The sequence below is a fragment of the Ips typographus genome, linkage group LG16, assembly GCF_016097725.1.
Source record: "Ips typographus isolate SLU linkage group LG16, UJ_Ityp_2.0, whole genome shotgun sequence".
NCBI lineage: Eukaryota > Metazoa > Arthropoda > Insecta > Coleoptera > Curculionidae > Ips > Ips typographus.
This window is the reverse complement of record NC_138437.1, coordinates 8,348,633-8,374,570: the sequence shown is the minus strand read 5'-3', so window position 1 is coordinate 8,374,570 and position 25,938 is coordinate 8,348,633. Positions and strand designations below refer to the sequence as shown.

The 25,938-nt window shown below is 32.3% G+C and overlaps 1 protein-coding gene across 2 annotated transcripts; it reads left to right on the top strand.

Moving 5' to 3' along the window:
- Window positions 1–1,596: 1,596 nt before the first annotated feature.
- On the top strand, window positions 1,597–24,817 carry LOC145738677 (atrial natriuretic peptide receptor 1-like). Of its 2 annotated transcripts, none has more exons than XM_081993630.1 (16): window positions 1,597–2,011; window positions 2,970–3,150; window positions 3,479–3,665; window positions 3,723–3,925; window positions 3,978–4,092; window positions 4,152–4,432; window positions 4,484–4,687; window positions 4,742–4,826; window positions 7,624–7,738; window positions 7,792–8,284; window positions 8,341–8,496; window positions 14,947–15,136; window positions 16,600–16,623; window positions 17,614–17,953; window positions 18,562–18,927; window positions 23,240–24,817. In XM_081993630.1, the coding sequence occupies exons 1-16, from the start codon at window positions 1,745–1,747 to the stop codon at window positions 23,582–23,584; spliced, it is 3,552 nt and encodes a 1,183-aa protein (XP_081849756.1). In that variant the 5' UTR covers window positions 1,597–1,744; the 3' UTR covers window positions 23,585–24,817. The 2 variants fall into 2 exon arrangements, with proteins under 2 accessions (XP_081849756.1, XP_081849757.1); XM_081993631.1 differs by lacking the exon at window positions 1,597–2,011 and adding an exon at window positions 3,246–3,423 and having other exon boundaries at window positions 3,047–3,150.
- Window positions 24,818–25,938: the final 1,121 nt, after the last annotated feature.

Below are 25,938 nucleotides of genomic sequence, written 5' to 3'. Positions count from 1 at the left end.
TGCAACAACGTATTATTAGGAGAGAATAAATGTTCAATAATGTGTTATAATTCTGCTTAAAGTTACCTAAGTTATTAATTATCCATTGATATCCATGAAAATGTTCAAAATGTTTTTAAATGATGTGATATTATACTGAGGTAACATATCAGTACTTTTATAAACGAATTAACCAGATTCTAAGCTCCTGAAGCTTATCATATGACCTTTCATTTGCAAAATACACGTGACCTAATGGAAAATCAGAAAGGTTGAGACCATTGATTTAGATCAATTACTACATTATTAATAAATCAATGTATTCCTTAAAATAAAATATTACCTTATGGAATATGTGTAAGGAGGGCTAATGGGGACCAAATGGAGCCAATTTTAGTTTTTCTTAAGCTATTTGATAATGCCATTTGAATTTAAAGTAGAGAATTTTGTTTCTAAATTTTTCAAAATGAATTAAAATATTTCCAAAAAAAATTAGGAATGATTCCTCGAACTTTGATCAGCTTAGGTTTAACGGATTTTTTATGAATTTTAAACTTTTGGTCGCCATTTTCTCATCAAGTCATTCATTTAACAAATCTTTCTAATAAACAATAGAACTATCCGAAAATGCAATAAGGTACACAATATTCCATTTAAAAGAATACAACTTTACCTATATTAGCCTTACACATTTTTCCAACATTTAATTTCAATCGGAATCAAATTTAATAAATTTATATCAATAACCAAAAAAGTCTGAATGTGTGCCTGGTACAGCAAGTAATTAAAAAACATTTACAAATATTAGACTAATAAATTTATTTATAATTTTGTTTTCATCAATAATTAGAAAATCAAATTTTCCTTAAAAACAGATTTAATAAAGTGATATTTAACAAAATTTATATTAGAAAGTGTGTGTGAGATTTAACAAAATTTATATTAGAAAATGAAAAAGTCAATTTCCTTTCTAGATCAGATAATTTATTAAGATTTACGGTTCGATTGAAAAATTGGAGAAAATGGCCGTGAAAAACATTTTAAGTAACTTGAAAAAATAAATTTAATTATTTTTTTTTTTTTATTATTATTATTAATTAGCTCTATTCCGTTTTGTGCTACAGTTTCGCTGGTAGTATAATTGAAAATTTCCGTTTGACCTGCGTCTAGGTTGAAGAGCGTTATTCGTAAATTCTTTTTTTCCATGTTTTCGCTATACTAAACACGTTTTAGTTATTATATTGCCGTAATGAGCACTGTGCCATCCGCAAATGCCTGGAAAAGCATTCGGTTTAAAAATACCATGTAATTGAATCTTAGGTATTGTTACATTTCTGTTGTCCTCAGTAATAATTAAAAGGAAATCCATTTGGTGATAAAATTAAAACTGATAATGTACGCCAATGAATCACCTAGAAAATCTTACAATCAGTTGGAAAGATATGATGTTCGTCAGCTACACGTGTTTAAAAATACATTGATCTAATTTTAAGTCTCCGATTCGACGATTCATCGGTTTACTTAAATTTTAAATGCAAAACCAAACCAAATAAATAAATACATAAATAAACGAAATCTGTATGGTCTTAAGTACAGTCCTGCAAAAATGATTATCGTATATATAACTGCGCGCTCTATGATATCAATATTCGCTATCATCAGCTATCAAGCCATCAGTCAGTCTATCGAAGTCTTTTGTAAAATGTGTTTGAAAGTGCGGATAGTGAATCACTGACCGATGACAGCTACCTAATCGAACCTAGTGATGCTACGTGAACTGACGATGGTTTGCTTACTCAGCTTCTCTTCTGCATCTTCCTCTTCTATCTTTAACAATTCGGTGTTGGTGAATGACGAATGGCCAATCGGTAACTGTAGTTCAATGTTCGACACAACTAACGGCTCATATTCAATATGTAAAAATATGACGAGACCAAAGGAGATTTGTGATGTTTGCAACAGCACTGGCTGTACAATACGCATTGCACTATTGTTTCCAAGCGATGAAAGTTACATTTTAAATCTCAACAGGGTAATACATTTTTACGTAAATTGTTATCGATTTCAATGAATTTGTTTATAGTAAACAAAAGTGTACGTATAGTTTAACATAGAACCCGTATTTGTACTTTAATTAATAAACAACAATCTCGGTAAACAGAGACGACACATTCATTTCCCGAAATTTTAATACGTCGAAAGCAATTTAGGTTCGAGAAGGCTTTCTCTATATAAAATGCTGGCGTCACGTTACACAATATAATGTTACCTAGTTTTTCATTAGCAAATTTCTCCGTGCCTTTATAATTAGAAAATTGTATGAACAAGCATAGAAAACCCGAAAGAGGAGAATTATTAATGGCTTTTCAAATTGTTTGTCGTCCAGAAAACCAGTCCATATATTCATAAGGTATAAACTCTTATCAGATTAATTAAAAGAGTGAAGTAGCATTTAAGTATTTACAATAAAAATTACTGTCTCTGTCTCCAGTGGATATTATTTTGATGCTAAGCGCAGTAGTTTTGACGCAGCATAATTACAACAACCACCAGCCTATGTTTTAGGCAGAAAAACCAATATAATCACTCATAGAGTGGAAATTTTAACGATTTTCTCTGCAATTTTGATTTACTTGATGTAACGGAATGATTGATTGCTATTTACTAATACAGATCAGATTGCACTGATTTATACGAAATTATTATTATGACACAATATAATACATGTAGGAAAAGGTAAAATTTTATTTTTAAACCATATGCACACAACAATCAACTTTTAAACAGATACTAAGAGTTGTTTAAAAATTGTCTACATATGACTTCTATAAATAGTCGCAACATTTTACAGTAATTTCTGATAAGTTATCACCCGAGTTTTAAAATAAAGGTAAAAGTACTTCAGATTTGTATAAGCACTCCCGTATTTATTATTAATAATAACCTGGAAACAGTGGCGGGCAACTTGAATTTAAGAACAATTTTTTCAGATCGCACTAGTCATACGACAAGCGATTGATAACGTTAAAGACCTACTACCCAATTTGGAATTCGAAATTATTCCTTTAGACGATGGATGCAAATCTGAAGTGGCTTTAGAACAAATACTTTTGGCCAATGAGGAGCTTTGTCCTCATGTGATATTTGGTCCTATTTGTGAATACGCTTTAGGTAAGTCACTAAAAACATAATCTACGAAACTCCAGTCAACGGGGGAATTTTATTATTACTGTTTTCATCGGTCGTACTAACTGATAAGCTAGCAGGTAACCGGCAAATGAGATTATAAATAAACTATAACTCGATTGAGCTACTGACTGATAAATTATTATTGCTCCCTCTTTATTTGTTTACTTAATACGCCAACTGCCATGGTTACTTAGGCAGAACTGAAGATGTCGAAACTAGATGGCTAAAAACCATTTTGTGTTTCGGAAATTAATTGTAATTTTTACTTTAAAACAGTCGTAATGCACTATTTTTGAAATTTTAATTCCAGCTAGTGTGGGAAGGATAGCTAAAATTTTAGCAAACGCTGGGACACCTCTCCTAACCCCAGGTGGTTTATCATATGAATTTACCTCAGCCAAAAAAGTAACTATGAAAAATGAGTTTTATCATTTGATTAATATTGGGTCAACTGGATACGCATCATTTGCAGAATTCTTGGTATTGTTAACCAAACAGTAGGTGATTAGTAACACATTAGTAATTCCAGCCTTAGTAAAGTGGAAAGTTTTCAGATTCCAGTGGAAAAAAGTTTCTTTATTCTTGGAAAGAAATGACTTACTTGAAGTGGCAGGAGAAGCAACGTGTTATCTGTTACAATCTTCTTTGCTACAGGAATTAAAACAAGGAGCTGTAGATTATGTTACGGGAGATATTATCAGTTTAAACATTACATATGAGGCTTTTTTAAGAGAGAAAGTTGGCACCGACCATGCAAGTAAGTTTATACTTAGTTGATACTAATTTAGAACTACGTCAGATTGTTTAAGTTACTTTAACTTGTGCAAGCCACACGAAAATTAGACAACTGGCTATAGAAGCCGCGAAATTAGGAATGATGGACCGAAAGGAATATTTGTTCTTGAACTTTGGTCTATACAACAAGTAAATAAATTTCAAGTTAAATAACGCTAAAATAGAAGAAAATTGTATCGACATTTTAGCGCGCCATATCCAGATAGGCCTTGGTATGACGATAACGACGTTGAAAATAATGAACTTGCGAAAAAGGGCTTCAGTGCCTTCCTAACGTTTTATCCATATCGAGAGGCTGAGTTTGACAAAGTTCTGAACCAAAGCTTTAGAGGCTCGTTTTATGTAAACGACGTCTATAATGGCATGCTTATATATGCTCAAACCCTTGAAATCATAAATAAAACACAACCAATTGATGAACTAAAAGGGTGCCATGTTGTTCAACAAATGCTGGGAAAGACATATCAAGGTAAATTTTGTCTTTAGAAATGATGAAGCTGTTAACCAGTTGCGCTTATAGACAAAAACAAGAACGATATTATACTGAATTGTAACGCCCAAAAAGTCTCTGATTATGCCCTAGTAGGACAAGACGATAACGGCGTCTCTCAAATTATAGGAATTTATTCTACACTAAATAAGACGGTTACTTACTGGGAACCTGGAAATTTTACTTTTCCACCAGACGAACCTGAATGCGGATTTGATCTCTCAAAATGTCCTAGTAAGTTTCATATATCTCGTAATGAAAACATTAAATCATTACGTTCTGTTTCAGGTTACGACAAAGTGAATGTATTACTTATTATTTTAATTAGCGTTATTTGTGTTGGTTTAGTAATAGTATTAACTGTGATTTATAGGTAAGTTCTTTAACCTCAAAATCAATTTGTAAATCTTTACGGGATTTAAACCCGACTTTCTCAACTTGGCGGAAACTTTGCTTAAACTCCTTGTTACCGCAAATAATCAAGTTTCGAACTGGACATAACTTCTGCAAAGTCGGTCAACAGCTCCCTATATGGAGAAATAATTCAACCCGCAACATCTTGTTTCCTTCCGATACAATCAATTACCGCAAATTCAATCAAGTTTCCATTATTCATAACACTAAACTTTATTATTGCCGTATGTGCATGTGCAAGTTATACACACTCTGTTGTTCTTCCCTGTACAATTAATTATATTTCAAATTTCACGTAGGTCATAGCTTAGTAGGTTTTTAATATATGTCACAATTTTTTCAATATTATCTGGATTGCTAGTAACTTGAGCATCAGTAAATTTTATTAACTGCTTGCTTTGATTGTGTTTAAAAATGTCAATTTCTGTCATAACCCAAACGTTTTTCAATACTCCTAACGACTCAAAATATTTTTCACGTATCATTTCCTATAATTAAAGGTTTTATTCACATTGTAAGATAGGGCAAAACGGTTTGAAATGTTGTAGTGTTTTTTATTGTTATAAAATTATTGACACCTGTCAAAGTTACATTACAGGTTGATAAACCTAAAAATGATCACGTCATAGTCAATATCGCAGTTAGCATAAAATATACTTAAAATCGTCTCTCAAGACTTTCCTATACAGGGTGGTCCAGTTTTAAATGTCAATAATTCACCAATCTATAGCCAATTAAAAAACAAGTTGACATTCATTATGTCATTTTCCTGAAAAGTGCTTCCTAAGGAAAATACAATCTTTCAAATTTCTGTTTAAAAAATCGGTTTTTTGTCATAACTGTCAGACCGTTGGAGCAATATTGATCAAATTTGGAACAAGCACTTTATTACACGTTATTACGGTCAAAGACCCAAAACTAACCCAACCCAACTTAAAAATTGTCTTGGAAACGGAAAATTCAATTAAAAAGTTTAAAAAATATTATTGTAGCCAGTTTTCATAGTTTCCAGACAAACTAAAAGACTTTAGTTTTGAAAATTGAATCAGAAAAGATAAAAATTTCAGAAGCTTAAAAACTGTGTTTGTAACCAGTGTTCATGCAAATCGAGAGACTTTAATACTAAAAATTGACTTGTAAACATAAAAACTACTTTTTCAAGAATTTGTTACTGCAAATTCATACATTTAAACCTTAAAAATTGACTTGAACCCCAAAATGTGACTGAACTAATGAAAAGTGACATCAGAAGCTGAAAATTTCCATTTGAAGTAAGTTTTCATAATTTGAAGACAAATTTCAATATTTTAGTCTTGAAAATAGTCTTAGATGCAGGACATTGACATTAGATTCATGAAAATTGTCTTGAAAACGAACTTTTCGTGCTTTTTACTTTGCTTTTCATTTTCTTCGAATTCTGGACTATTTTTAGTGCTTCAAAACTGCTTTCAGCTTGGAAAATCGAGTTTCAAGACTATCTTCAACCAAGTTATTGACATAGCAAACTTAAAAAACAATTTTTACATTCTTCATAGACTTAATCTTGAAAATGTTATTTCAAGCTTCTTCACTATTAAATTGACTTCTACACTCATAGGTGCAATAAATTGTAGCATCTCTAAGAAATTCAGACTGTTTTTAGTGCTTTTTAAGACTGAAAAATCGAGTTTAAGACTATTTTCAAAAGTCAAGTTTCTTCAGTAATGAAAGTAAAAAATGTTGGTACCAAATGCTACAATAATAGTCTTGAGAACTAATTTTTAGAAATAAAGTCCGAAAATTTAATTTACTTCTAGACTTGTTGTCCAGTCCAGAAAATTCAGTTGTACACCAATTAAAGTCTTGAAAATATACTTTTGGACTCTCTTTAGTCCTAGTAAAGTCAGTTCTAGCATTAAAAGTCAACTTTTATATTATTTTTAGTAGTAAAAAATGAGTTCCATGCACAATACAATCTTTGTCTTGATTTCCGGACTTTTTTTAGTTCTTGAATGCCAGTTTCAGACACTCAACCAGGATGGCAGTCTGAGAAAGCGAATCATAAGACCATTCCTAATAGTAAAAAAGTTTATAGACTATTCAGTACAAATTTGGACTTTCGCAAGTCTTGAATGTGCAGTTTTAAACTATAAAACGATTTTTTAAATTGAAATTTGGAGGACTGTATCTTCCTTAGGAAACGTTTTTCAGAAAAATGACATAATGCAAGTCAACTTATTTTTTGATTAGCTATCAAATGGTGAATTATTGACACTTAAAACTGGACCACCCTGTATAATGAATTAAGCATTTCGACTGTTATTTATTCATTGCACTAGAAAAGGAGAATTACAATAACAGGCTATTATACCATAAAGTTTTAAATCTCCATGCATATATTTTAAGAACATTTAATAAGATATTGATTAAATACTTCATCCTTTGCTCCTGTAAATTTTGTCTCCAATATCGAAAATACTTCAGTTACAGATTCAGTTATACTCAAGTTAAAAACCTTCCTTCTTTGAAATGTTACTAAAACTTAAATCCTCATAGCTTTTAAACAAATTGTTTTCAAGAGGTTGAACTTTGTTGACAAGTTTTGTTTTTCAAATTTTTATAAAGCAAACTTTATCAATTATTATAAAACAAGGAGTAAATTATAAAGAAAAATTCCGCTTAGTTGGTCTTAGAAAAGTTAACAGTACCCGATCTGCAAATAATTAAGTCCCATCAAAAGAACGTAGATATAAACTTAATTAAAACATTGCTTTTAGACATTACAAATTAAGGGCTGAGATTTACTCGGAAGCGTGGAAAGTCTGTTATGATGATATAGTCTTTTTATCAAACGACAGAAGGAGCAGTATTCATTCTATCGTATCTGCTAAGGTAATAAACAGAATAGTTTTCTGGTTTAGTAAATGTAAACTTTCGTTCTCTAGGAAATTGATGAAATGAGTTTAGCTGGAGATAAGCAGCTGTATGCCCGAATAGGTTACTACAAATCAATTAGAGTGGCAATTAAAAAGTTACCTGAAGTTAAAATTGGTAAATTAGGACGTAAAGAACTATTCGAATTGAAAACAATGAAAGATTTATCGAACGACAATTTAGTAAAATTTTACGGAGCCTGTATAGAGGGTCCGAATAATTGTTTGTTAATTGAATATTGTCCTCGAGGGAGTTTGCAAGATATTCTAGAGAACTCTCAGTATAATTTAGACTGGTTATTTAGAATATCTTTAATTAACGACATAGCCAGAGGAATGAGTTATCTACACGCTAGCCCTATAAAGTCTCACGGGGCTCTAAAGTCCTCAAATTGTTTAGTGGACAGTAGATTCGTCCTTAAAATATCTGACTTTGGTTTGCATTTTTTAAGAGGTTGCGACAAAAACGATGATATAGAAGAGGATTCTTATGAATATTGGAAAAGTGAGTACATTTTGAACAGGTTAATTAAACATGTAAACCAATGATTTTTTATTCAGAATTTTTATGGACCGCTCCAGAACTTCTAAGAATGTCAAATCCGCCTCCTGAAGGTACCCAGAAGGCTGATGTTTACTCTTTTGGCATTATCATGGAAGAAATCATTATGCGGGAGGGCGTTTTTTATGTTAAAGGGTGCGTGTACGAGCCTAAAGGTAAGTGTGTCATTATTAGCAAAATTAATTCCGTACCGTCGACCGTAATAAAGAAAATGCCTCCTTGAGAATTTCATATGGTTGAAAACACAATCCTGGCATATCGTGACGGTATATCCTGCTTACTTTCGGATTATGAGAGATTTGTAAGCTCTTAAGCAGCGAGAATCCGGGTATAATTGTTTAATTACTAGAAACTCATTATGGTGAACACGCTTTGTTATCAATTATTTAACCAAACACACGAGCCACAAGCGCAAATACAGATCATAGAGACGATTCTATTCTGAGGAATTAATAGTATCGGATCGACTATCATCAGCGGGTCATAAAACAAAACTAGTTCATGGAATAAATTAACTGCCATCGATACACTTGAAATTGCAAAATCATTTCATCCATACATTCTGTTGCAAACCAACAGGAATCCGATTTGGTAAATAAACCATATTTCAGCAGAATTCATCAATAAACTAATATCCATTTATTTCTCCGAAAAAGCTTTAGCTGTTTTCATGGAATTTTCCATATTTTGCCGAAATGCTTCATTTCATGGGTACGTTCGGAAAAGGCAAATTTTCGATACATTTTTTATATAGAATATATCATTGCCGTGGTTTTAAGTTCCTCCCTTCATATAATTGATTCACGCACAGTAAGCCCCGGAAAACGAATAACAACGGAATTGCTTTCTCCCCTTACCCCTAATTTTAATAGACATCATTATTGCGCTCATTACGAGGTGGGAAATTCGATTTCTCTCCCTCGTTCCCAAACAAATGAGTCTAACAAGTTAATCATTTTTTCTTATCTTCCTTTGGGACTCAATTGGCTCGATTTTAGCCGTGTGTAGTAGTTAGAGAAGATTGTGGCAACGGAATTTCATCCTAATTTTCTTTAATAGAATTACATTTCATGGATAGTAAGGCTATTTTTATGTGTTTAAGTAAACAAAGTTTAGAAATGTAAAAAAATATTAATAAACCTAGAGTATAATAATTTCTGCACCAAATCAATATTATTAAGTATTAAGGATATAGATGTTGTAATATAAAACGCATATAATTTGCATAATTCTTTAGTGAAAATGGTTTGTGTATCACATACTTCAGAATACTTTCGGTGTATTAGAATGTCTGTGATTATTTCAGAATCACTTTAGTGATTTTAGTGCCAGTTTATTTTCTATATTCCTAACTTATTTTTGTAGTTTTCTGTTCTTATTGCCTAACAAATTAAAATTGTTTGCAGTAATACTGTCAGTTTTCAAAAAAGAGGAGAATTGATTTCTTAGATGGGTAAAATTAGTAACGTAATGTCGTTCAACGTGATTTAGAAAAAGGAAAACGAATTTACCACAAAATAACAGCAAAATGAATTTTATAGCGATTTAATAATACTCTGAGGGATATATTTGAATTCGACCTATCAAACACAGGCATTGAACCATTTTAAAAATAAACATGCAAACAAAGCGCTTTTGAATCAAAAAAAAATTGCTGTTTGGTAATTTGCTTCCGTTTGCCGGTTGAACTTGCTCCCAATCGCTATGTATGTTCAGCTCTTTGACTTTGCAAAATCGACAAAAAGGCTTAGCCTACAGGTACATGATGTTGACATTTTTAATTTATGGCCATTACAGGGATGGATAATTTGTTATTTACGTTTAACTTTTATCATCATTCAACTGTTGTATGTATTTAGGTCTCTCAAGAAGAAATTAATGTTTACTACATTAATCAGTCATTTATCAAAGTTTAATGTAGTACAAATTAATAATTACATTGTACTGTAAAAGTGTATTCACGTTAATGGGGTTTATTAGAAGATCAAACAAACTTAAGATCGAACTTCACTTCAATAGTTGCACTAACCCTGATGACTCCCGTGAAGCTTTATACTGGGAGTAAAACTTCTGCTACACATATATCCGGGTCATTGTGGATAAAAGGCAAAATCAGAATAAGTTGAGACTTGTTTAAATTAGAAGTTTTTATCCTACCAATTATTCTTATTTCAACCTTTTCAGAACGAACAAAGATATTATCAATTTCAATTAAACTTAGGGTTTGAATGCGGTGGCCTGTAGCAAGAGCTAACAAACATGCCAGTTTTTTAGAAAGTAGTTGGAGAGAAATGTCAATGTTTTTCAATGATCTAAAGTGTAATAACACTACTAGGGTTTTTTTACCAATCACACCTCGAAAAAACCTTAGTTGGTTTGTCAAAACAGTCAAGGGCCAGAGCTAAATCTTTCCTTCAATTCTTCGTCACAAAGAATCGTCAACAAAGTCGGATTTTAGGTCTTAGGTTCGGTTACAATCTGGATTTGATCATTTGCCCCAGATGTCTCATCTGAAAATACTCCAAATTCAAACATCCTCTCTGGAAGAAAATGGAAAATTAAGCATAAAACTGATGTTCTATTACCACACTAGGTAGATGCAAACGATGTGGCAAAGCATATGTCATCGCCAGTTAATATACTATAGCCACACTAGGTAAAATCTTAAACAAAGTCTTATTACCACACTCGGTATCTAAGCAAATATCTTTCATACGAAGCATGTGCCACACTAGGCGAATTTTGCTTATCTCAAGATTTCAATGAGTAACTGTACACTATAACAAGTAGACTCGCAACATAAAACAAACAGTTTTAAATAGAAAAAACTGCTTAAAATAAAAACTTACACACTTGAACATCTTTAATATTGCTCATCTCGCAATCTACCTCTTCGCTCTCCCCATTACCAATAGTCGGATGAACATGAAATCTCGACAGTGGCGCTCTGCTCTAAATCCTTTCTAGAGCATCTATGCGGTAAATATTCCATATTCTTCAAAATTTTGAAAACTTCCAAATCTTCCACGTTGACTCTATTACTGTGTTGCATAGGGGAAACCGAGGGAAACGCCGACTTTCACTCATTTCACAATGATGAACGCACAAAAAAGTAGACTGACGATTATGGGTATGGGTACTTGACACGTAGGAGATATTTGTTTATTTTAAAAATTGTGATTGATACGTATATAAAAGGAGATACTACACCACTTAATTTATGAGACGAAGCCGATCATAATGGCTAGAATATGATAGTAACTATAGTAACTGTCTATTATTTACTTGATGCTATCTGAATGTAATATTGATGGACCAAATAATTATTATGATTTAGGGTAATTATTTCTAGGCAAAACATGTTAATTAAAATGCATAATTTTGAAACAAATGGTGTTGTAAATTGTGTGAGAATTGGAACTTGTCATAATTTTTAAATATTTTGAGTTTTGTTCAGAATTTCCATTAATGAAAAAATAATATGTTTTAATATTTGAAAACTAAATGAACAAGCAAAGTAAGTAACTATTGCCTGTCAACTATGACATGGGTATGTTCCAGCCAAAGCTTTGCTATTTTCTATCCAATTTAAACCCAATTTGTGTTTCTGGCGTTTCGGTTTAAGCTTATGAACAATATGATGCATTAAAAAAAAAGTTTTGTGATTTTACACTCTGCGTTGCAATGAAACTTCAATTTACGGTCTCATCTCAAAACAAAGACGTGTTAACTAAGGTGACAAGACCAGCTAACCTCTATCGATGATTAAGAAACCGAATCTCAACCCTGAACTCAAAATCAAATTTTCACAAACCTCGTAGTTGGAAAATTATGTATTTTCCCTCACCGACTTTTGCAACTGCGTTAGACACCTCCCCCGAAGCAGCCGCCCCTTGGCCCCGGGCAAAATTTAAATTATCAGCGAAGTTTATGCGCTTCACCCCTCCCTGCCCCGCGATGGCCAATAAATATCCGTCGCAAACGGTGTTTTCCACAGTCGCATCAGCGCTTCTGAAGGGAAAATATGACAGACCGGAAACCCCCGGCTTCATCCGAAGTCGCGGGGCCTTCTGGTCTAGATAAACCCCCTGATGGGGACACCAATATTTTCCGAGTAAAAACATCAGAAAAAATTCAGGAGCAACTTCGAATGTGTTTGATTTTACCATCTAGAGAGGACACCCCCAGTCCAGGGGGGTCCAATGCGACTAGTCCGAGAAGAGCAGTGAGCCCCCTTCTAGAAGTGATAAGGCCAATTTGTACTTTAAAGTGTGACAACTGCAGTTCTGCCCTCATCAATCGCTTTGGAATCATCCCAGGCAAACCGGATACAAGTAAATATAACTTTATTATTTATTACATAATTTAATTGGGTATGATACACATGTTTTCATCAAAGTGTATTGGCGCCAAACTGATCATTTTAAATTAATATGTATTATTACGGTGCTATATTAAAGTGGTATTCACAAGTTATAAAAGACACTTTATAATTGATTTCTTCGGCAATAAAATCTGATATGAGAGCGGCATTATTCAACGAAATATCGGCATTCCACAAGTTTATTTTTACAGTGTTTATTAAATTTCTCTTACAGGCACGTTTAAGTGGAGAAAATAAATTAAATTGGTGTGTTTCATTTAGCTTTAAGATTTTGTGGTGATTTTTTATAGCGGTTGTTTTGGTAAAATGGTAACATTTTGGGTGTTTAATGTGTTATGTTGGTAAACTGTTTAACGATAATTTCCAGTATCACTAACCGTGATTTATATTGCACGTAAAAAGCAAAGGATTGTATTTCTTCCTTTTTTAGGAATACGACTTTTTTGGCATTTTATTTGGTGAACTTGAATTAATGTTTGTGTTAGAGATTTTTTACATATTTTGACGAGATGCCTGTAAACAACTTCTGGCAATTCTAAAAAATACTTGGAAGATTTGAGTTTTTTGTAAAGGTCGATTATCTCAGTGAGCAGTTTATTTAATTAGAAATTTATTTCTCAATTTAATTGGCTAAATTTTCTGTATAGTTAACTTACTGAAATCTGCAAGATTAATTTATAATGAAAGAACATAATAATTTATACTTTTTGGTGGGGTTTTATTGGTAACCCAATGACAAGTATTAATCTATATATTCTTTTATTTTACGGTTAAGTATTTTCAACAAACACCTACGTACAACATTATTATACTTAAACGTTCATCTACAAGACATTACAATGGTGGAGACGGATAGGAAAGTATTTTTTCATAACGTAATAATTCTTATACTGACGTTGATGAAATTGCACCTATTTATATTGTCTTCTTCAATGTAGAAAATTAGAGGAAATTATTAAAAAACAAAAAAGTGCAATTATTGAAGTAATAAAAACCGGAAAATTTGCACAGAACACTTGTAAAGGGTAAGAAGTATACTAAATTGCTGTCGTTATGACAGAAAAAATTACTACAACAGTATCATTTTGTTTTATGTATACCGTTTTTCCTGTATTTTGGCATCTTCGGAAAATTGCACCTTTAGGATCAAAACACCCGGAAACATATAAGCCAATCCAGCTATAGATACAATGGTCCTTTCAAAAGCTGAATATAAAGCATTATCTGAGATTACTTTCCCTTCATTTTTTTTAGTAAGGCCCTCAGATTAGAAATCCAATAAGATATAAATCCCTTAATCTCCTTTCCTATATCTTTGTGTGAAGTGATTATATATTCTGATACTACTCTAAAAGGTTCGTTACATAATTTGAGTATGACAAGCCAATTATGAATTTTTATTAAAGGTTTGGTGGTTCAGAAATTAATTCCATTTTGCGTTGACTAAGTTGACTAAGAGGAATAGGAAATTCACAATCGGTAATTGTACGATGCACATTTTATTGATGATTGCTAGTTGCGGTATAGACTGTGGTGAATCGAGTCATTTTACTGGAGGAAATTGTGTCGTGAAGCAATTCCTAACTGAAACGCATTAAAGCGGAAATAATGGTAGTTTCAAAGGGTTTGATAAAACAGCCTATATGTGGATTCTCTCTAACTTAAATTTGAATTAATAAACAAGGTTTGTTACCATTTTCATTTGGATTTTTTAATGATGAACGTTAGGTTAAACCTTAATTTATAATGGCAGAAACATACCAAAGCTAATTAAAAATTAAGTCCCAAGCAAGGGGATTTTGTTTTCGGATTTCGAACAGTAATCGATTCTATTAGTTTAACTAGACTTGCTAAATCCGATTCGTAGAAACAAATTGTAGACTAGTTAATTAAACGAACCTTTATTCTCCCTCGTCTACTTTTGATTATTTATTGACAGTGATTCTAAGTAATGCTCGGTGCAAAATCCCCTAGGAGATTGATTCTCTCAGCAAAACAAACTTACCCTGCATTAATAATGTTGCATAAACGTGGCTTGTAATCATATACAAAAAGCACATAAATTTAATGCAACCCCATATGCAAATAGCATGTAAATCAATTTATTACAATCAAATTAGGTAGGTAATATGGTTATTAACCCATTAATAAACTAATTTCCTCTCCTGAAAATAACGTTGAAATTCATCCCCGTAGCTGTAAGCTGAAAATTGTATTGCAGAAATCGTCGAAGCTGTACGAAAAGGTCCTGATGACAACGGTACTCCATTAAGGCCAACAATTTCAAGCGAGAACGTTAATGAACAAGTCGATGAAATAACATCTTTGATAGACAAATGTTGGTCAGAAGATCCACATGAAAGACCTGACTTCAGCACACTTAAAACCAAGTTACGACAGATGAGCCGAAAGTAAGTTTTATTTATCATTCTTTTTGCCGTACAAAAATTAAGATTTTTTTAAAATATCCAACGTATCCGGTATTGAAGTCGCTCTATTATTCAAGCTTATCCCAGGGGAACTGAAAAACAAGTCAATAAGTTCTTTTGTCAGCAGGTCCACAAGTTCTACACAATACAATTCGAGCCGGCTTATTTGTTTCTATTGAAACCTTTTCAGTATTTTAGCTGACTAACCATAACAAAACTTTAACAAGCCTTAAAGCAATTCCGAACAATGATTTCCAGTTTTTCAAACGCCGCGACCCTGGCTAATTTATATCTATGGTAATTGGTTTCAGGAAATGAAAAGTTAGCGAATTGTTCTGAAATAATCCAGTTTATTAGCCAGGCGCATTTTTAGTTAGAGACATTTAAATAGTTATTATTACTAATGTTATAAGTTTATTCTGTTATCTTAACGTTAACTATCTTTAAGTACGTTCTGAAACAGTTTTCTATAGAGTTGTATCAACTTAACCAACATTATAATTGTGCTCAATTAAGTTGCCTTCAACTCAAAGTGTTATATTAGATCGCGAGAACAAATTACCAAGATGTCTCATCTCGAAAACTTTGATCAACAAATAAAAAATCGTTCTCATTTCATTTATTCAAGATTTTGCGGTAAGAGTTTTACAACCCCATGTAATTGGAAAAAGAGCGACTCGGATATATTTATCTGACCTATTTGTAGGGGTAATTTAAAAAGTTTTCTTGCAGAATTTGTTGAACATTTTTAAGTAAGCAACTTTGCAAAAAGTAATATTTTCAGAATCAGTTTAACTAGTATTAAATCCAATGTATCATCAAGAAAAATTGGTGGCCCACTTTATAAGAATTTTCAAAGTAACTACCTTCACCAGGCAACATCACTTCAGGCTTTTTAGTCAAACTTTAAATCACTGATTGAGACTTATTTTTAAAAATACACTTTTTGAATGAGCATTATTTTCCAAGCTTTCATTTCAATAAAATGGTCGTTTCAATAACTGAAATTGAATATTTACTGTTCGAGAACTGTAAACAATTTGAACTAAAATGAGCCATAAAACCGTGTTGTATGAAAATAAAAAAAGAGGAATTTCGCTTGCGTTTTAATAGCTTCTGTCTGGCATTTTTAAAAAGCGTTAAATTGCACTTCACTACCATAGAAGGATGTTATAGGCTGTCCGTTTAATATTGGCTCATCAAAAATTGGTTTTTAAAAAATAGTCGCAGTTTATTAGAGTCCATAATTCATTGATGTACGATAGGCAGTGAATTTTTGTGCAAAAATAAAATGAAATGGATTTTCAAAGTGAAATTGTGCTAATGATTACTGTTAGCTAAAAATAAGCTGCGTGTTACTTGGCCGTATATAATGAGGTCAACAAGTCCATATAATTTTATCTCTACTGTTAATTATTTTCTACAAAAATTATGTCCTTTTCTAGTAAGCCATGGCTATTCACATCAGTGTAAGTATACAGTGATACTGTTTGTGAAGGACTTATCGAGTTTCAGCTGCAATTACTCGTAATTGTAGTAATTAGTAGCATATTGTATACTAATCATGTTTCGGCCTCTCATACAAGCCAATAAGCCGTGATTCTGTTTCTTAAGAGCATTACCAACGTTCAATATTTGGCAATTACAATACCACTTAGCTTAAGAGTTCTCTATGATTCCTTTGTGGTTGAATTAAGTCTTCAAAGTTAGTACAACATGATACAATAATTACTAATCTAAAGCTAATTATTTGGCAAAGTTAAGTCAATCGGTGCTTCTCTGTACAACGTTTAAGCTGTTAAGGGGTGCTAAATGCTAAAATTGGAAATACTCTGTGTTCTATTCATTATGCTTTTAAGCTATTTCAACGTAATTGGGATTTGCAACTTGGCAAAGTCTTGTTTGATAGTCAACAGTCTGTGCTTATTTCCTTAGGGAAATCAGTAGCATTTTTGATGTAGACGCTTTGTGTTACATTTAACTTTAGTTTATAGCTGCCAGTTAATATCAAAGATTAGCAAACTCGAACAATATTGCAAATAATTGGAAATTAATTAACAATTATAGCAACAAATTCATTGTACTGCAAACTTGTAGCGGTATGAAACTCGATATGTCGAAGATTCAATACAGCCGTAGTATACATGCATATAAGTTAGTTTACCAAACTAGTGCATTTTAGAACACATCCCTGGTTAAATTTCACTATTGATTTGCTCATGGATTTGTCGAGATGCTGTTCAACTTGACCTTTCTAGTTTACTAATCGGTTGCAGTTAATGCCTCCTGGCAAACTAGTTTAGTTTAGTTTAATAGTAGTGTAGAAGTAGAAAATTGTGGGAATAATTAGGTTGTACCAATAAGGAATAATTACCTAAACAGCTTGGAGCATTTGGGATAGTTCCTTGTTTTCAACCCCTTGAATTTAATGAGTTTAAGTATTTTTCTCTTGCTTACAGAGAAAATGACATGAATTTACTCGACAACCTTCTGACTCGAATGGAACAATATGCTAATAACTTAGAATCACTCGTTCAGGACAGAACCAAAGACTACTTGGAAGAAAAGCGTAAATGCGAAGAAGTTTTGTATCAGCTCTTACCCAAAAGTGTTGCTCAGCAACTCATAATGGGAAAGTCTGTTACAGCAGAGGCTTTCCATTCTGTCACTATTTACTTCAGTGACATTGTGGGCTTTACTGCTATTTCTGCTGAAAGCACTCCTTTACAAGTTGTCGACATGCTTAATGACTTATATGGTCTGTTTGACTCACGTGTCGGACACTATGAAGTCTACAAGGTAAGTCATCAAAACTTGTTTCTATTTACATTGCAAAACATTCATTGATTTGTAAAGAAAGCCTTACTCGCATAAATGTGTTTTTTAATAACGACATTTATTGTCTTAACATAAATGTGATTGCAAATTTTTTGCGAAAAAATCTGTTTGTTTCAACAGTAAAGCATTACGAATGTCATTGATTTATATTTGGTGTACTAATGGAGTTGTTCAGTTCAGTTCAGTTTATAAAATTTGAGTGAATGAAAGCTTACGCCGAATGGTTAAATATGTTCTAATCTTCAAAGGTGCATTTCTGTATGTAATGAAAAACATTTCTTCATGTTGTTTGAGTGATATTGAGCTGCAATTAAGAGGCGATTTAAAGGCTTAACTGGTATTTCTACCTTTCATTTATGATGACATGTCCAGCTTAAAGCCTTTAAAATTTGTTTGTTTTTCAGTATGTATTTCTATTAACTATTAATTCATTAAGTCAAAAGATATTTAACCAAAATAGAGAAGTCGTCATGAGATGTTCAGAGATACTTTACTCCAAACCTTACTAAGCTCCACCTACATTCTGCGCACAACCATTTAAACAAATCAACATTTTCTCTCCAATTCAGGTGGAAACAATTGGAGATGCTTACATGGTAGTTTCGGGTTTACCTCAACGTAATGGTTTAAAACACGCATTTGAAATCAGCCGTTTAGCTTTGGATTTATTGGGAGAGATCAAACAATTCAAAATACGTCATAAGCCGAACACACCGTTGCTCTTACGCATTGGATTACATAGCGGCCCCGTAGTAGCAGGGGTTGTGGGGCATAAAATGCCCAGATACTGCCTTTTCGGAGATACTGTAAACACCGCATCTAGAATGGAGCAGAACGGGCAGCCGCTTAAAATCCATATTAGCAGTGCTACAAAAGCTATTTTGGATAAGGTTGGTGATTTTGAAACTGAACTGCGTGGAGAAGTTGAAATGAAGGTAAGGGAATTTTCTCTGTATATCGAAGAGAGGACTCTCATCGATTAGTCTGGTTGTACAGTCGAGTGTTCGTTTCTGTTTCTGTATTGGTTTCCCGGCATCGGCGGTTGTTTCGTAGCCAAGCATGCTTTAGAATTGGTGTAAAGGCAACCGCAGATTCTGGTGAAATTATTAAGTGTTTGAACTGCAATTGTTCTATTTTTGTTCGAAGCCAAGCTTTTCGGAAATGCTTTATTACTTTTAACGAAACATTTTCATTATGGTTATTTAATTAGGAAAAGTACGGAACAGCTGCAATATCAAAAAATTCAATTTGTCTTTCCGTAAAGGTATTACACAAAATTTGTTAAGATAGATCTTGATTAAATTTTATTCAGACGGTGCCCTAAATGAAATGCATACAAAAAGTTTTATTTTTAGAATATAATACAAGGTTTTGCCTTCGACTACTGGGTAGGTGACATTTAATTAGCTAAGTCTACCTCGTTTTCGAATTTGAAAATTATTATCTGAATTATTCATCTCAGTGGTTGATCGATTTTAGGATTAACGTGTAGTATACCAACATTTCCCAAGACCCCTAAATCTGAAATTCTGATAAAACAGGACAATCAATTTTGGAGTAATGTTAGTTTATTAACTGTACTGCACATCTAGAGTTATTTTTATTTTTGTGAATACATCAGTTAGTACACGGGAAATTATGCTTATGTTACATTCGCCGATCTTGACAACATTCAATGTTGTCTTAAAAGATCGTAAAAGGCGTTTTAACACCAACTGTACATACTGGTAACATTTAAGGGTTTTTTGTCTATATAATCATCATTTTAACAATGTAACATAAATTAACAAATCAAGGACGCTTTATCTGTGCATAATTTGTATATAAATAATACTACAGCCATAAAAGTGAGACAAACTGTAAATATGTATAGATTCAAATAAAATTTGTATACAGTCAAAATAAATTTCAGGCCTGACATTGTTGCCAAATTACCAAACTTGCTAGTTAATAAAGGGCTCATTAAACTCTTGTTATTAACAAGGAATCTTGATTGTTAACAACATGTTTAGCTTGACTTGAAGTTCCTGGATATACCTAATTCATTAAAAGTGCTCATATACATATCATTTATGTCTGTGAATCATTATTGTGATATAATAATAAGACTGACCAAATTAGGTTTAGTAATGATGTGATTAGGTTAAGTTTGATTTCACAGTAGTTGGTGCACTCTTACAGGACCTAAACTAACATATTCCATTTTAATATTAAATAAGTAGTTTCAAGAGGGGTTTTTGGGTCTCATTTTAGTATTAAAATTATATTTATTATTTCTTATTTACAAGGGTTTAAATAACAAATTAGATTACAGTTTTTTTTTAACCGAGTTTGAGAATAACTTTTTCTACTTGTCAACTTGTGACAAGGTTTAAATCAACATGTAGGATAGTGCTAAAGTGGCAAGATTTGAAAACGAGGTAGACTGTAAGCAACATGGAATTCATCCCATTCATTAGTTTTCAGTAAACGCAAATAGATAGTTTTATGTTTTGTTGAAAATTGAATAACTTTTATGGACACAAAGATACCATTTCAAGAGAAATAATAAAACTTTCCAACGCTTGCAGGATTAAAAAATTGCTTTTTTGTTATTGACTTTTTTCGTACTGATCTCATAAATTTAGCCTTTACTCTTATGGCAGGGGGTAATATTACCGAAAAATTTCTGTACTGAAGAAAGAACAGTAAACTGCAATTGGTAGTATCTTGATAAATCCTACAGTGGCAGACTAAATTGAATTTTTAATTAATGGTACGTTACTATTATACTATTGTGTTTTCAGTAATTTTGAAGAAAGTTCTAAAAACGACTACTGGAAAACAAAAACAAAATTAAAAATCTGTAAAAAGGTGCAAACATTTGTTGTTATTTATTTCAAATATATTCAAAACCAACTACACAACTGCTGGATAGAATTAAGATATATAATCTCTAATTATAGGTATAGAATAGAATAAAGGTTGGTGCACCAGTTCCAGAAACTAAATTTACTTTTCATTTAATTCTAATTAGAGTAATATCTTTATTAAAATTAAAACCATCGTAGGATTTTATTTAATTAAAACTTTCAAAATTGAAAAACAAATGTGCATTTGCTGTATTTACGTCATAATAATATAGGTATAGACTTAATTTTTCAATACTATTGGTTTAGAATTAAATTTTTGAAACTTATCAAAACGTCTTCCATAGCCTACAAGTCTCAGACTTGTGTTAATAAAGCATTATTAAGAAACTTGATCTCAGACGGAACAATAACATTAATTCTAATATCTCAGGGAACTGATGAACTTTCAGTCATCATACTAATAACTAAATGTAAATTTTCTAATGTAGAAACATTTTTATTTAACGAGTTGGAACAAAAGTTAAATCGACCGCGATATTCTAATAAATCTTTCTCAGGGAATTGGTGGACCTTTGAGGCCATCATAAGTTTAAGAAATAATGAAATCTTTACTTAAGTTTGTTACAAAAATCATATTAATTAATTTTTTAGCAAATTTGGTACAGAAAATAGAATGCTTTCAAATTGTTTTTGCTACAATAAATATCTGGTCATCTCAGTACCCTAAATTCAAATCGCAAGCTTATTTTCCACTTTTAAGAATTCTGCATTTTTTTCATATAATTTCCTGTGTTTGGGTTTCGTTCTCCAAACTCAATTACTAACTAACTAACATCCATATAGATATCTTGTTGTGTACTCAAAAATATAGTTTTTTACCTTAGTCATAATAAAGGCAACAGATAAGGTAGTGAGAATAAGATTCAATACAACGACCAAGGCAATAATTAAGTCAGAAATAATTATCGTTTTTAATTTCCTGTAAAATTCTAACATTAGAGGGTTAAACAGCGGAGTCCGAACGAAAATTATTCAACTTTAAATGCAAAGTTATTGCAACAAACTGCCTCATAAAAGTGCCTTTTATAGTTTTATAGAAAGTCAAAATGTTGTTTTTGTTAAAATATTTTGTTGTTTTTTTGAATATCCATATTCGTTACTCCCAGATCTATGTAGTACAATATAGTTAATAAGGTAACACTGAAAAAGTACAAAACATTTAACACTATCGAACGGCAACCAGCGAGGTAAGCGAACTTACCAGTAAATGTCATGCTGGTTGCCTAAATCGAGTATTGTTTAAGAACTTAGAAAATGACTGCACCAGCGATACAATCGACTAAAAATTCTTCTATTATAGTAAAACGAAAAAATCGTTATTTGTCTTCAAGTTTTCGTTTTCTAATAACAAAACTATTGACTTAAGGTTAGTTAGTTTGCCACTAAAGTTTTTACAAATCCACAATCTCGTAGTTGCAAAACGAGGTTTGGTTTTGGGTTTTGGGTTAAAGAACCTTAGCATCAATTTTGGATTTATTTAACCTAAAACTTTGTAATTTATTAAGATGGTTCCAAATTGCAGGCCGCATTCAGAGAGATAAAACAACACAGTGCTCTTCAGGGTGTCCTTACTTCTTCTATTCGGCAATCCAGTTGATTAATTGAACTATGTTAAGTATTTATAATTGAAAGATAAAAAGGCTTTTTGAGTCTGCAAGATTCAATAAAAAATTATTTTATGGAGTCGGTTAAATGGGGAAAGTTTTAGAGAATTTTATGAGTAACTTATTTCCGTTTTCTAAATTAAATTATCTTTCTCCGTTTTCCGGAAAATTGGGAAAACGTCAGAGGCTGCATTTTAAACAGTCTCACATTGGCTTGACAGAGTGTTTAAAATGCAGCTTCTGACGTTTGCCAATTTTCCGGAGAAGGATAATTTAATTTGGAAACTGGAAATAAGTTTGACATAAAATTCTCTAAAACTTTCCCCATTTAACCGACTCTTTTGGATTTGGGACACACTGTATTTAATTACTGTAGTGTTGTTCTCTTTTTGGGATTTTTCTATTCCATAGGTCGTACTGTGTATATACTTGAATATACCCGAAAGTGCCTTCGGTAGTAATAACCAGTAACTGAAATCAAAATTAAAAATAAAATTACAGTAGTATAGTGTATGCTTTTACTATACCGATCTTCAAAAGAAGAAATTTGTGGAAAAGCAGAAGTTTACCCAAGAGCACTGCATTGTTCCTGTAAAACAAGTAACAATAAAAAGTTTAAACTAACCAATTTGCGGTAATATTACTCCAAAAAGCCAACACACAAAAAAAAAGAATTAACATAATTGCTTCAAGAAAATCTACACGTGAAGTTTGCATTTAACTTTTCACAGGGTAAAGGCAAAGTAATCACCTACTGGCTAAAAGGAGAAAAACCTAATAACAAGTTCCTTGGAGAGACCAATATTTTCCAGGAGCACTCGGCAGTACCAACAAGACCGAGTACTCCGCGCCCTTGGAGCGCGTACCAAGAGTCACAAAATTCGCCTACTAAAGTTGTAGATTTAAGAAGGAGCCTTGCTGATGTTGATTTCATATCTGAAAGATCCATTAAAATTAACCATAGTGGTAATGAAGGGAACCACCTGGTACCCGAATGTTCTAAAACAGTTGTTCGAGATGAAACGGAGGTCCCTCTTCTATCTATAACTGAACCTTCTTTTGACGGTGGCTCGTAGATTGCGTTTGATAAATGTTATTTATTTGCTCATCTTAGTGTTGTGTAATAACTATGTGTGTCATATTTTAAGCCGGCTTAAAAAACAATGCATTGATATAATAATATTAATGTTTTAAGCTCTTACTGATCTTGTTGTCAATGGCATTTTATCAATCTACATGTGAATTGCATGTTAATGTTAATTGTCAATTTCTTCTTTTTTCGATGTTTTGCATGACATTGTCGTCTAATTCGGTGTGCTTTCTATAACACCCCGGGGCTGGATATAAAGGTTTACTTAAATAGATATAATGTTAAGTTCATTAAGTTCGATTATAAATCCCACAATTAAAAGTAATATAACCAAATTTATCATATGCGTAGAAAATTCTAAATGTAACTGGCCAGTTCAAGTAGCGTTAAGTATGTACTTCACTTTGGTAAAAAGAACCACCATTGGGCTTCTTATGACTTTTCGTCATTTATTGCCGTTTAGAACTTAATCATTAACGGTGGTTTTAGTTTCCTGAGTGCGGCACAACGCCACAAAGATAGATATTAAGATTTGGTAATATAACATTGTTATTATAAGATTTTTGTAGGGGCTGGTTGTTTAGAAGAACATACGCATATGCAAAATCAACCTAATTCCTAGTTGAAATTTTGGAAGTTAAAAACGGTTGATTGTTTATGCTTGCTGGTTTCAAAGCCAGCCCCGAATATACTTACAATTTTAAAGTAGAATAAATATCTAAATGTGCAAATACCCTTGTACCTGTTCTTAGATAATTATTGTTGAAATGGAAACATGTAATCACTAAATGTCTAATAAATATTGATGTAGCAAGCTTCTATTTTATATTAAGATTGTTAAATGCTAAGAAGGCAAAAATACTTCTAATGAAATTATGTGCAGGGTATGTCTATCAGTCAGCAGGGTATTTTGTAATAATTTTAAAATATTTAGCATTTGTTTAAACACAAACATTTTACCGTATCTACAAAAGTAATTCCGAGTACCTTACGAATGACGTACCTTTGATTAAAAAGAAAAATGCAGAAAGTCTACCCTAGAGAGATTACATATTTACAGAGAATCTATTTATTTATAAAAAATATATTATATCCATTTATCCAGGAAAGTTGATGATGTAAAAAGTTTAGGAACGTTGAATTTATGAGGAGTTTTATTATAAATGTTTTTAAGCTTCTACATATTATATAATAACCTAAATAAATGTACGTGAAAGTATGGTTGAGTTTTATGTTTAATCCCTATACCAAATAGTAAACTTATTTAAAAGTATAATTAGTGAAAAACTCAATACAATTTTTGCTATCCGCTGTTTAAATTTCTCACCAAGTTTATCTCCATAAAATATAGGGTGTCCCGCGAGGTAAGGGGCAAAATTTCACTACATGTTCTTTAGGTGAATTTGAGTCGAAAATGTCCTATAAATCCTGAACAAGGACTACCCCAAGGATCACCCCTCTCACCTTTACTTTACAACCTATACTGCCATGACATATACAATCACAACAAGCAGGACAAAAATCAATTTGACAAAACCGCATACATATTACAACACGCAGACGACACTGCACTTATAGTACACGACAAAACTACTTCAAAAGCAGCGTCAAAACTACAATCACTTACTGACGATACTATGACATGGTTCTACAGATGGAGACTGACCCCCAACACAACTAAAAACCAACTTTTACTACCAAACCATAGGATCAAAGACGACTCCCCAAACATAACCGCGGACGGCCACATAACTGAACCCAAACATGACGTAAAATACTTAGGCGTAATACTGGACCAAAAACTAAAATTTACAAAACACTTAAAAAATGCAAGAACTGAAACTATTAAACGGACAAAACACTTTAGATCACTGACATACAAAAACAAAGGTATTAGCACGAAAACCGCCACACAAATATACAAATCCATCTGTAGACCAGTTCTAGACTACGGACACTTACTTAGAGCAAACGCTACTGACAAAACTAAAAGATATACTCAGACTACGGAACAGATTGCTCTAAGACTAATAACCAAAATAAGACACCCAGAAAACCCACTACGCAACCCATCCAACCAACTTCTCTACGAACGTACAAACATGACCAAAATAACAGACAGACTTATACAACTACAGAACAAATGGAAGAATAATCCAAACAACTGGACAATAATAAACCCACTGTGCATAACAAGACCAACCAGACAATCCCGTTACCTCTTTCCCACTGCCACCCTACTAGAGCACTTTAACTAAGACTACTTTTTTTTTGTAAATAAATTGTAAATAATTAGAATAAGTTAACATGTATGATAAAACTATAAAAAAAATCCCACTG